Consider the following 13,136-nt stretch of genomic DNA (forward strand, 5'->3'; position numbering starts at 1 on the left):
CACTCCATACATTTGAATCCAATACATCAGAATCCAATACATCAGAATCCAATACAATCTCAAGTGTTTTCAAATATATCTTAGTAAGAAATGATGCATCAATATTATGTATCAACATTTCAACTAAAAATGTCTTATATTTAGTCAGGATCTTCATGAGATTATTATAAGACATTAAGGTGTCATACATGCTTATGTCAGGTCTTACAATGCGTTATAACTCACTGTACCACAAACTATTCTACTGTCATGAACTTTACTGCAGTCAAGCGGTAACCAAGCAACCGTATTTTCTCTCCTCCAGCCGACCAGACACAGCGTTCCTATGGTTCCTCATGCCTTTCAAAGCCATCAAAAACCTCATCTGCAACCAGTACTTCTGGCTCACGATCAAGTTAGTGGTGGCCCTGCTGCTGGTGCTCGTCCTGGGCCTCTTCATCTACAGCATGCCCGGATACATGGCCAAGAAACTAATGGGTGTCTGAGAGAGAGGGTTGTGTCCTTTGCCCAAAATCATAGCCAGACGTATGTATAGCCTACCATGTATAGCCTACCATGTTTTAAATGCCATGCCTACTTTGTCTTCAGTGGAGTGCATTTTTTGGTGTACCTTGATAAGCAAACATTGTACAATGCAGCTCATTGAGACTCCACTTGATGTCTGAGAGGGTGTTCTTGTCTGTAACGGTCTACGATATCAATACGCAGTTAGGTTTCAGCCCTACACACCAGACCTGGGTTCAAATACTATTTAAAATCATTTCAAAATGCTTTGCTTGTCTTCAAGGACCAATAAAATAGTCAAACTCTAAATCCCACCCATCTGTTGCTCTAGGTAGTATTTGATAGATTTTATATAGTATTTTAACCCAAATCTGCTACACATAGACCTATGTATGTATAACCTACTATGATTTCAATGGAGGGCATTATTTGGTGTGCCTTGATAGGCAAACACAGCGCTGTGCAGTCCCTTATGGCTACTGGAAAAATGCTTGACTTCCTTCACTAGTCCTATGCTCTGCAGCCAATTTGTGTGTGTTGATGTGTATTTAGGCCTACTTCCAAAAGTTATAGAGTTGACATGATACTGTAGTTTAGTTGTAACACATAGTTTTAACTTACTGGCCACAGAATATTACACTAGCTGCCATGAGCATATCTATGTCCAATTCACTTCCAATGATCTTAGCTTTATTTTATTGCAAACATAATTATTTGAATTGACAATACTGTATTGAATTAAGAAGTTGATTAAATCTATTAAATATGTAGTCTATTTACTGATATTTGTATTGTCTGTAGGCCTAACCCACCACACCACCAAAAGAAAGGACCTATTGATAAAAAAGTTTCGTAGGTTTACAATCTCTCAGTTCTAAAGGTTGATTTAGATATTTTATGTTATTTACATTAAGAGAATAAACTCATAATAAGCGCACTTACATTGACTTCTGTCGAAAACATTAAAAGTATGGAGGATGCGGGCATCGATCCCGCTACCTCTCGCATGCTAAGCGAGCGCTCTACCATTTGAGCTAATCCCCCGGATGGGTGCACTATCGCTTGTACAATATAAGACGTTGCTGCTGTTGTGTTATACTTCCAGTATTGCCTGTATTGGTAGAATCGAAATTGTAGATCCATGTTCTTTCTACATGGATGTTTCTGACTGATCTACGAAATAAATATAACAATACAATTCATTTTACCACTGCAACACATTGTGTGGAACAATACTGCCCTCTACAGTCGTTGAATGGAAATGCATTGTCTTTTCTGGGCCCTAATCATTGACAGTCGGGCCCATAGTGCAGTGGTTCCCAACTAGGGGTACTAGGACTGCTGGGGGTACTTTGCCATAGGCCTACTAGTAAAATGCAAATGAGGGGGTACTTCAGGGGTACTCCGGGCAGAGCAAAATCCAGTTGGTGGTACAGTAACCAAAAAAAGTTGGGATTCACTGCCATAGGGGGCCAAGTGGGGCCCCACCCTTCTAAGGTTTTCTGTGCACACAATCTTGTAGCTAAACAGAAATAAACAATAATATTAGAACAGCTTATTCCACAATCGTTTATTTAGTTACTAAAACTCAAAGAGATGAGAGTTATGCAAACAATGGTATGCAGTCAACGCGCGAGAGAGAATGCAGGTCAAATTCTATTGCAGATGGCTGTTTGCATTGTAAAGGCAGTAGTACAGGGGAAATGACTTATATTTCTTATGATGCTCATGACGACCAGCATCATTTTGAACTGGTCATAGACCCCTAACTAACTCTGTGTGTCCCAAATGGCACCCTATTCCCTATATGGCGCAGTACTTTTGACCAGTAGTGCACGGCATACACGAAATAGGGTGCCATTTGGGACGTAACTCCGACTTCACTGTTCACTAAACTCAACCTGCAATTCCGAAGACCACAGCTGAGCAATATATTATAGCAAACCAAAAGTACAAACACAGCAAAATTAGCAGCGGAAATGTGATATGATCAAATCAAAGTAAATCATTATTTTTTTGGGCTCTTTTAAAGCTGAAATCCACATATGGGAAAACAGCACCACTGTTCTCCCCCAGCACGTTTGTTATTGTTGTAATTATGAAAGGGAGGAGAGGAGCATCCAGCATCGTGGAGAAAAAAAAAACAGTGTTCGTTGTTTGAAGTAACTTCTTTTTTGGCATTTTTGTATATATGGCAAACAGACGTGTCAGTTTCACCATTACGGATTCCAGCTTCAAATAACACATTTTTACAGTTAAATGTAAAAAAATATTTTACTGCCATAATGTCAGCCTACATAGTACCTCAGGTATTGTTAATACCAAATGAAGTTCAAACTCATCATACATAATAAATACCATGGCATTTAACCAGACACTTCTGACTGAAGACAAAATCTACACATAAAATAGTTGACAAATATATTGCCCATTATTCACTGTCCATTTATAACATCCTCATGCTCAGATACAGCTAATCAAGAATGAGTACAGTCAAAGAGCATTGATCATATCCTATGCCCTAAATGATCATTTTTCACGTGTTTTCCCTTGATGTTACCACATGCCATCAACTAAAAAAAAAAGCTTCTTAAGCTGTTTCACTGCCATCAGCACAAATGACAGCATTGTTTAATATTCATACATTTTGCATCAATTGTTCTACTATTTGTTAAATCAAATCAGTAAATAAGAAAGTATTGACAAATGAAATACAATTTGTTGTCATAGACCATTTTGTTAGAGTCTAAGTATGACTCTTGTGGTAACGGGTAACCTGTCATACAGTAACATGCACAAGGTGCTTTCTATACTCTGGAACAAACCCAAAAAGCACGAGTCAAACCAAAAAACAAACTAACAAATGCATTCTGACAATTACCTTATTTCAAAACCATTCCTTTAAATTAAATTAAAAAATCATATTTACAACTCTGAATGAATTGTGTAGGCCTAACATCCCCATTAATATCACATTGGTTTTGTTCATTTCTCTGTGTTATACTATGTGCCATGCTGGAACGACTAGGATATGTTCTGTTATTGTTGCCTCTACTGTGTCATTGGGGAGGGGGGAGGGAGGAGTAGCTTAGGATACTGAGAAGTAGAGGTGTATGTACAGTAGATAGCCTGGGGGAAGGGGGAAGACAAACATATATAAATATGAAGAGAGATGAAGAGAGGAGAAGAGAGAGAGAACAGGGACAGGATAGAGGTATTTATAGTGTGCAAAAAGAGGGACAAAGGAGAGAGAGAGAGAGAAACAGAGAGAGGGACAAAGGAGAGAGGCATAAAGAGGGTGAATATGGATGGACATAAGAGTTTAGACGAGGGAGAGGGGGGATATGGACAGAAGGTATAACAGGCTCAGTATTCATCCTGGTCCAAGTGGGCCTGTTCATCAATCTCGTCATCATCTGGAGCAGCAAAGCCGTCCTGAAACACAAAACACAGATATTATCAGATTTACAGTGTATGTTGATGATAACCCACAACCCCTAATATTTGATACAACCCCTAATATTTGATACATGAGAGGGGATAGATCCAATTAAGGATAGCTCAGGGCTACACGTAGATTATTGTAGCATCTCTAGTTAAAAAAAAGAAGCTTATTCTTTATTCAGTTTCAGTGTTGTGACCAATGATGTACAGGTATATGAACACAATGAATTATACTGTATATGTCTGGATTGTGACAGGTACCTCTGTGGCGTAGAGAATGTCCATGATCCTGGAGAGGTGAGGGTTGGTGTCACTCTCGTGTTCTTGACAGATCAGCTCAATGTCTCTCAGCTTACTGAAGTAGAAATCTCTTTCCTTCTCTAGTCCGTCCACTGTCAACTTTAGCTCCATCAACTACACAGACAAGAAAAGGTTGTGTCAAACACATGGGGAATAAAAAGGTCGATGTACAATGCCTTCGGAAAGTGTTCAGACCCCTTGACTTTTTTCACATTTTGTTACGTAAAAGCCTTATTGTAAAATGTATTAAATTGTTTTTTTTCCCCTCATCAATCTACACACAATACCCCATAATGATAAAGAAAACTGATTAAAAAAAACTGAAATATCAGATTTACATAAGTATTCAGACCCTTTACTCAGTACTTTGTTTGAAGCACCTTTGGTAGTGATTACAGCCTCAAGTCTTCTTGGATATGAGCCTACAAGCTTGGCACACCTGTATTTGGGGAGTTTCTCCAGTTCTTCTCTGCAGATCCTCTCAAGCTCTGTCAGGTTGGATGGGGAGCATCGCTGCACAGCTATTTTCAGGTCTCTCCAGAGATGTTCGATTGGGTTCACCTCCCTTACCAAGGTCCTTCTCCCCCGATTGGTCAGTTTGGCTGGGCGGCCAGCTCTAGGAAGAGACTTAAGTGGTTCCAAACTTCTTCCATTTAAGAATGGAGGCGGCCACTGTGTCCTTGCGGACCTTCAATGCTGCAGAAATGTTTTGGTGCCCTTCCTCAAATCTGTGCCTCGACACAATCCTGTCTCGGAGCTCTACGGTCAATTCTTTTGACCTCATGGCTTGGTTTTTGCTCTGACATGCAAAAGGTATTTCAGTTTTTTTATTTTTAATAAATTTGCAAAAAAAATCTAAAAACATGTTTTTTCTTTGTTGTTATGGGCTATTGTGTGTAGATTGATGAGGGGGAAAAAACAATTTAATACATTTTAGAATAAGGCTGTAACATAACAAAATGTGAAAAAAAGTCGAGGGGTCTGAATACTTTCCAAATACACCGTCGTACTCAGTCGTACTCACTGAGTACTACAAACTTATGTTAGTTACATGCTTACTATACTTGACCTAAACTTACATTTTGTTTTCTAATATGCATGAAATATACCTTTTTATCCTCCTCTTTTTTGGATAAGTCACAACTGAGTCAAAAATTAGGATACAAACTCTAGTGTGAACTTACACTCACACTTCACATTACAAAGACCAGAGCATGGATGTAGCCTACAGCCAAGTCTCAGGGCTAAGCATGACTCTACTTGCAGTAAATAAAACCTGATAACGGAGGGGAAACTAACACAGGATACCGTCATTCGTATTGAATACTGTCAATACCACATTAGTATGGCCCAAGAGTTTACTTCTCCAATGTAGAGTAAGGCCTCCTTACCCTCCCTGGGACTCTACCTGTTGATTCAGCTCCATGAGTTCCACGTCACTGCCCCCGTTCCGCGCCAGAGCCGGGGTCTTCCTCACATGCACGGTGGTGTTCAGCACCCTCTGGGGCGCGGGCATTATCTTGGGCACTGTGGGCGACATCCTCTGGGGGCCTGGAATGATCAGATGGTGTTAGGGCTCTATTCGTTTTGTAAAGCTGAAGCGTTACCGATTGTGAGGTAGAAATGTAAAGGTCATTTCCGATTGAGCCGACATCTGGAGCATATGCAGTTTACCGTGAATGCAGTCTCTGCTAAACGCAGAAGCATTGCCTTTAAATTTCAACCAGGCTGCAACGCTGAACTTCCGTGGTACTGATTACGTACTGAGTACTGATTGGAGTCCTTAGTGTTGCAGTGCAGGTTTACTGTTAGAACATTTAGGCCTGGATTCAATCCAATGCGAGTTATTGAGCAGCGCACTATAACAGACTCTTAAAGGTAATTTACAGTGAACGTGATCTACGCAAACTTCGGGGGAAAAGGCCTTTAAAGGGCACATTGAGGGCTCTCTAGTGCACTGCTCTGTAATGCGCCTTGGATTGAAACCCAGCCATACTCACAGTAAATGTCAACAAAATACTATTCAACAAATATTTGTAAACTAAAAGTAGTAGAAATAGTAGTAAATACTAGCAAACATAGTAAACAAATGCTTGTTGTTTGTCACCCCATGCGATCAAAGCCATGGATACTACTACTATAGTGATTCAACGAGAACCCATGTTGTAAGCATAGCAAAATGTTGCGCCGGTAGTGTAACACACTCTAGCTATATTACTGATTTCAGGAACCGATGCTGATTTATTTTCAACCTTAATACCAAAAGATGATGCACAAAAAGGCTTAAAACATCTCTGTTAGTACAAAGGGTCCCAAAGGGGTGCCCCAATGATCAATTCGCTCAATATAGAATAACTGGAACAATTTTATTTATAAATTGGAAAATAATGTATTTGTGTTAGAAGGGTACTGTGAAGATCACAAGAATTCCGACAGCGCTACCTTTCCTTGACTGTTTCTAAAACGCTAGCCTGTGAAATGACCATCCCAGAGATATCATCCAGTGGAACATGCACAAACAGACCAGTTGCTTGCAGAGCGCTGTGCGTGTTTTGAGCCATCCAAAGCTCAATCAGCGAGCCAATCCCATTCAGAAGAGATATAACCATTATTTTGGGGTTACCTGGAGGACCATGAGTTCTCTTTGGTCTGTGGGAAAAGTGATCACCTGGATTGGGGGCGGGAGCCATGTCTTGCCCCTGTCTGGCTTGTAGAGGGTCGTACTCCTTCCCATCATAGTTGGCGTCGAAGAACTTCTTGAACCACTGTACGAACTCAAAGTTGTCCTGGAACTTTCCTTTTACGAGCTTCTCGACAGGAATTATCTGTAGGAATGAGAATAAACATTTGAAAGATTTTTGAGAGATGAAAATCTAGAGGCTGGCGGAAGTCACAAAGGAATGAATCAAGGGAAAATGGGTACGATAAACCACTGTTTCAGACACAAATTATTTTTGTTATGATGATACGTGCCTTCATAAAGTATTCATACCCCTTGACTTATTCCACATTTGGTTGTGTTACAGCCTGACTTCAAAATGGATTAAGGTCTCTATTGAGTCTGCATCGCGGATGTTCAGCTTTACAGCGTAACTGAAATTTAAAGGCAATGTTCCCACTTTAGCGGAGACTGTATTCACGGTAACTGCTGCATATGTCGGCTAAATCGGAAATGACCTTTACAGTTCTATTGTGGAAACTGTAACACTTCAGCTTTACAGGTTGACTAGAGCCCTAAATAGATGCATTTTTCACCCATCTACACACAATACCCCATGTTCCACTCAGGAACATTGAATGTTGTCTTGGTAAGCAACTCCAGTGTAAATTTGGCCTTGTGTTTAAGGTTATTGTCCTGCTGAAAGGTGCATTTGTCTCCCAGTGTCTGTTGGAAAGCAGACTGAGACTTGTTTTCCTCTAGGATTTTGCCTGTGATTAGTTCTATTCTGTTTATTTTCATCCTAAAAAACACTTCCTAGTCCTTGCCAATGACAAGCATACCCATAACATGATGCAGCCACAACCTGCTTGGAAATACGAGTGGAACTCAGTGATGTGTTGTGTTGGATATGCCCCAAACATAACTTGCCCCCAAAATAGCTTTGTATTCAGAATATAAAGTAAATTTCTTTGCCACATTTTTTGCAGTTTCACTTTAGTACTTTATTGCAAACAGGATGCATGTTTTGGAATATTTGTATTCTGTACATGCTTCCTTATTTTATTGTGAAGTAACTGCAATGTTATTGATCCATCCTCAGTTTTCTCCTATGACAGCATTTAAACTCGGTTTTAAAGTCACCATTGGCCTCATGGTGAAATGCCTGAGCAGTTTTCTTTCTCTCTGGCAACTGAGTTAAGAAGGGTAATTAATATCTTTACCATGCTCAAAGGGATATATATATATTTTTACCCATCTACTGATATGTGCCCTTCTTTGCAAAGCATTGGAAAACCTCCCTGGACTTTATGGTTTAATTTGTGTTTGAAATTCATAGCTTGAATGAGAGACTTTACAGATAATTGAATGTGTGGAGTACAGAGATGAGGTAGTCACTCGAAAATCATGTTAAACACTATTATTGCAGACAGAGAGTAAGTCCATGCAACTTATTATGTGACTTGTTAAGCAAATTTTTACTCCTGAACTTATTTAGGTTTGCCATAACAAAGGGGTTGAAGACTTATTCACTCAAGACATTTCATTTGTAAAAATGTCTAAAAACATAATTCCACTTTGACATTACGGGGTATTCTGTGTAGGCCAGTGACACAAAATCAAAATGTTATCAATTTTAAATTCAGGCTGTAACACAACAAAATGTGGAAAAAGTCAAGGGGTGTGAATACGTTCTGACTTGTAATGTTTTATAGATGATGACAAATAGATAATAGTCTGACTTTGTCGACTCCCATCCTCTTGAAGGCAGCCTGGAGAACTTTGAAGTTGTGTATGAACTCATGTTCCAACTTGGCCTGGAACTTAACCTTCTTTAGCAGGACACAGCCTGGGAACAGCATGTCCATGAACTGACAGTACGCTGCACCTAGAAGGTAAACAAAAGGAGAAAAAGTGCATACTGGTATAAGACAACACAATTCAAATCTCATCTCCACTCATTATTTGAATGGGTTTGGTGAGGACTTGAGGTCCATCCCAGCAGGTAAAACTGGTTGAAAGGATGCCATGATTATAACCAAATTATAACCAGTGTAATGATGTCATTTCAACCAGATTTTCCCAAAGGGATAGGGGAAAGGACCCATTCATTTACATTATTTTGGAGATGATAGAACAACTCGTATGTTCTCTAGGTGGAGATAAGAAACCCGAAAATAGAGAACTTTGGAGGCACAACGCAATCACAAGTCAGGAATGGAGACCTACCCGAGCAGAGCTGTTCTATCTTGGTGTAGGTGAGGTGTAGGGAATCGTTGAGCCAGGCCAGCATATCATGTCTGCTCAGGGTGTCACAGGACACAGACGTGGCGTGCACATTCACTGCCATCTTCTATACCTAAAGAAAGAAAATACATGACAAGAATTAGACATTCACTGCCATCTTCTATACCTAAAGAAAGAAAATACATGACAAGAATTAGACATTCACTGCCATCTTCTATACCTAAAGAAAGAAAATACATGACAAGAATTAGACATTCACTGCCATCTTCTATACCTAAAGAAAGAAAATACATTAGAAGAATTAGACATTCACTGCCATCTTCTATACCTAAAGAAAGAAAATACATGACAAGAATTAGACATTCACTGCCATCTTCTATACCTAAAGAAAGAAAATACATGACAAGAATTAGACATTCACTGCCATCTTCTATACCTAAAGAAAGAAAATACATGACAAGAATTAGACATTCACTGCCATCTTCTATACCTAAAGAAAGAAAATACATGACAAGAATTAGACATTCACTGCCACACTTTATACATGAAGAAAAAGACATCCCAATTTGACATTCACTGCCAAACAAAAAACATTGCAAAGATGTTCAACTGGGCTGCGTTTAAGAAAACTCCATAGCATACCATAGCAGTGCTGCAAAACATAAAAGGACTTTTGTGGTTCAAAATAGAAGGAATTCAGGGATCTATTGTAAAGAATTCAAGGAATTCATACTTTGTTAGACAAGAGACCATCAGGGTTCCTCACAGGGTCACAAAACATCAGCAATGAGGGCTTTGTTCCAAAATTTGCTCTGACATGGTCTACACTACAGCCTTGACTACAGGTATGTATTTGTTTCACTACAAAACAGGAATGTAAATAGAAACTAATGCATGCCTAATGTTGAAGTGAACACTACACCATCTGGGCTGGTTTGATGTTTGCAGGAGTGATTTATTTTGAACATTTCATCTTCTTTTGTCACAATAATCCTCTCAGTTAAGACAGCATTTCCTAGTACTTGATTTCCTAGCAGCACAGATAGACAGCAACATATTAAATGCATAAACAACAATCGCTCTTATTACCACGGAGAAATCACTAGCACTGATGTCACTGATAATAACCAATCAGATTTTTTTTTTCTCTCGTGGCTATCACCTGACCCAGGATCTGTGGATACGTGCAGAGGAAGTGGCCATGTATTTGACATATGTATGATCTGATCAAAATAAATAACATAGACTAGTATCATCACCTTTTTGGAAATGAAAAACAAAAGGCATTAGCCAACGTAACGAGTTGAATGTAGAAAGGTTAGACTTACACTGTACATATTTGTATGACGTTTAAATTATGGGAGTATAATGTATTCATATTAATGAATGATCAGTCTGTGCCGGCAGAGGAGAATGGCCTAGCTCTTTTCCCATTCCTGCCCTTGCTCTCAGAAACATTATACATGATTGCATAGCGATATACAATACTTGCACCTCCGAGGAGCGTGCATTGAATAGCACTAGCCTGCCTATCTGTCAAAATCCCAGGTGGCCGCACAATTAGGTAGGCTAATTGTAGCCTATTACGGACAGTATAGGCCTACTCCACCTCTGTTAACTGTTTTATAGAGGGCTGTATGTAAAAGGTTTATTAACACCTGGGTTTATAACACAATTATGACTATTCTACTGTAATAAAAGCCCAATTACAAGCAACTATAAACACCACAGACACTACCGTGGGAGGAGTCAATTTTATTCTCGTCTCTAAATCCTATTCTATTCTAGGCCTTTACAGAACGGTGCGCAATCTCACTCTATATAAGGTTCACAAATTATATTAATTTATTCGGTATTTATACGCAGTAAATTGATCATTTATAGCATGCTCAGAGAAGAATACATTTGCCCTATTTGTATTAGGTGTAAAGAAACAAAACCCTGCAATGTTACAGTTGCTATCCAAGGAGCCGGGCCCCCTCTGCAGGCCTCTCGGAGTAGAGGGCTGTCACTGTAAACGAAATATCCTCACTGAATGGATAAGAGGCACCATATTATGCCATAAAAATGCAAAAGGCACGCATAAAATGTATAATTTGCTAAGGCAAATGCAGTGTTTGGGTAAAACATGCATTACTCACTGTATTCCGAGAGCTATCTTTCTCTGTTGTTATTTCGCTGGCAGTATTCCTATGCTCCAATCCTCCGCTGTAGCTGTTGCCAGAACTCCTGCGCCGTGCACTGGTTAGTAACGGCCCGCCCCCACTACTTCATCAGTGCTATCTGGGATATTTGGGACGTCCCTACCGTAAACCTCACTAACCCCATGGGTGAAGGTAAGGCGGTACGGTCCGGTACGGCGTCCCGCCAAAATAAATAGTGAGCCTATCACAATAATAAAAACATAATGTCAAGAAAACTGTAGGCTGTTACACCATTATTTATCATTACTGTGTGTCAGAGGGCGAAAGGATTTGAAAACGTGTGGTACGGCTGCAACCTGATCTCAACGCATTTCGTATTATTCTGTACGTAAATCCGAGAACCTAATGGTTACTTACATACATAGGCTAGGGGTTAGGGTTACATTTAAGTTTATGAGTTAGGTTAATGGGCTTTAAGGTTAGGGTTAGGGGAAAGGTTTGCTAAAAGGTTTAGGGTTATGGTTAGGCGAAGGGTTAGCTAACAAGCTTAAAGTTAGGATTAGGGGAAGAGTTCGCGAACATCCCAGCTAGCGTAACCAGTGTGAAATGGCTAGCTAGTTTGCAGGGTGCTCGCTTACTAGGCTTTTGTGGAGCGATAGGTAACAATACTTTGTGGGTGTCAGTTGTTGATGTGTACAGAGGGTCCCTGGTTCAAGCCCAGGTAGGGGCGAGGAGAGGGACGGAAGCAATACTGTTATACTAGCAATGAGGAATTGGCCAAGAAGCGTCACTCTTCCGGGGGGCCGGAACTGATTGAATCGGTCCAGAATCGGGTGTCGGACTCTGCCCAGAATCAAAATGAAGGACTGCCCAGAATCAGCCCAAGTACATCGCGCCATTTCCGTCTACCGGAATTCAGCCAACTTTGCCGGCATCTTACCAGAATCCCCCAGAAGCGGCACGATTCAAATTTAAATACATTTATACAAAATTACCCGATTTAGTAATTCAAAATATTACTATTACACATTTTATGCATACAAATTATACCCATCCACCCCCCAAAAAAATGATGTCGGAGGAAACACCATACACCTGGTGACTGTGTCAGCATGCATGCGCATGGCCCGGCACAAGAGTCACTACACCTGATGGGACAAGGACATGGCGGCCGGCCAAACCCTCCCCTAACTCGGACGATGCTGGGCCAATTGTGCATTGCCTCATGGGTCTCCCGGTCGCGGCCGGCACGGGTATCGAACTAGCATCTGTAGCAATGCAGTTTGCACTGTGATGCGGTGTCTCCCGAGTGTCCACTGTGCCACTCGGGAGGCTCCATCCACAAAGTTTTTAATGCTTATCAATTGCCTTGCACAAAGTATCAAAATACAACTTAAACATGACTATTAAAGAATTTTATTTAAATGTTAATTGTATTGTTTGATCACAGAAGCACCGAGAAAATATGGGAAAAATAAATAAATAATTAAATGTTAATTATATAAAGCAGACTGTGTAATCTTCTGCCAGAGAGTAGCCCCAATCGGCCTGAGACCCAAGTAATACATTTGGGCCAGATAACTCACACCGGAATTGGCCCGAGCCCCAAGTAAATACATTTGGGCCAGATAACTCACACCGGAATTGGCCCAAGCTCAATCCCCGCATCCTAGCCATAAGTAATACTGCCTAAGACGGCCCAGACTCGGGCCACATTACCTCGGCCGAGTCTGACTCTCAGCCGAGTGCCCCGACTCTCAGACGGAATCGGCCCAGATTCACTCTGCTAGCTGGGATGCTAAGTAGTTGCAAAGTAGCTTAAAGGCAGTAAGTAGTTG

At 40.4% G+C, this 13,136-nt stretch overlaps 1 protein-coding gene and 1 non-coding gene across 3 annotated transcripts; both read right to left on the reverse strand.

The window, feature by feature from the left end:
• Positions 1 to 1,475: 1,475 nt before the first annotated feature.
• On the reverse strand, positions 1,476 to 1,548 carry trnaa-agc. Its single transcript has one exon. It is a non-coding gene; the product is annotated as a tRNA-Ala (tRNA).
• Positions 1,549 to 2,059: 511 nt separating this feature from the next.
• LOC112261529 (microtubule-associated protein RP/EB family member 3) lies at positions 2,060 to 11,520 on the reverse strand. Of its 2 annotated transcripts, none has more exons than XM_024436934.2 (7): positions 11,296 to 11,520; positions 9,137 to 9,266; positions 8,650 to 8,795; positions 6,872 to 7,073; positions 5,657 to 5,799; positions 4,210 to 4,362; positions 2,060 to 3,939 (listed from the first exon to the last, which is right to left on the reverse strand). In XM_024436934.2, exons 2-7 carry the CDS (start codon positions 9,255 to 9,257, stop codon positions 3,871 to 3,873), a joined length of 834 nt encoding a protein of 277 aa, XP_024292702.1. In that variant the 5' UTR covers positions 9,258 to 9,266; positions 11,296 to 11,520; the 3' UTR covers positions 2,060 to 3,870. The 2 variants fall into 2 exon arrangements, with proteins under 2 accessions (XP_024292702.1, XP_024292703.1); XM_024436935.2 differs by having other exon boundaries at positions 6,917 to 7,073; positions 11,296 to 11,507.
• Positions 11,521 to 13,136: the final 1,616 nt, after the last annotated feature.

The sequence above is a fragment of the Oncorhynchus tshawytscha genome, linkage group LG11 (genome assembly GCF_018296145.1).
Source record: "Oncorhynchus tshawytscha isolate Ot180627B linkage group LG11, Otsh_v2.0, whole genome shotgun sequence".
Taxonomy (NCBI): Eukaryota; Metazoa; Chordata; class Actinopteri; order Salmoniformes; family Salmonidae; genus Oncorhynchus; species Oncorhynchus tshawytscha.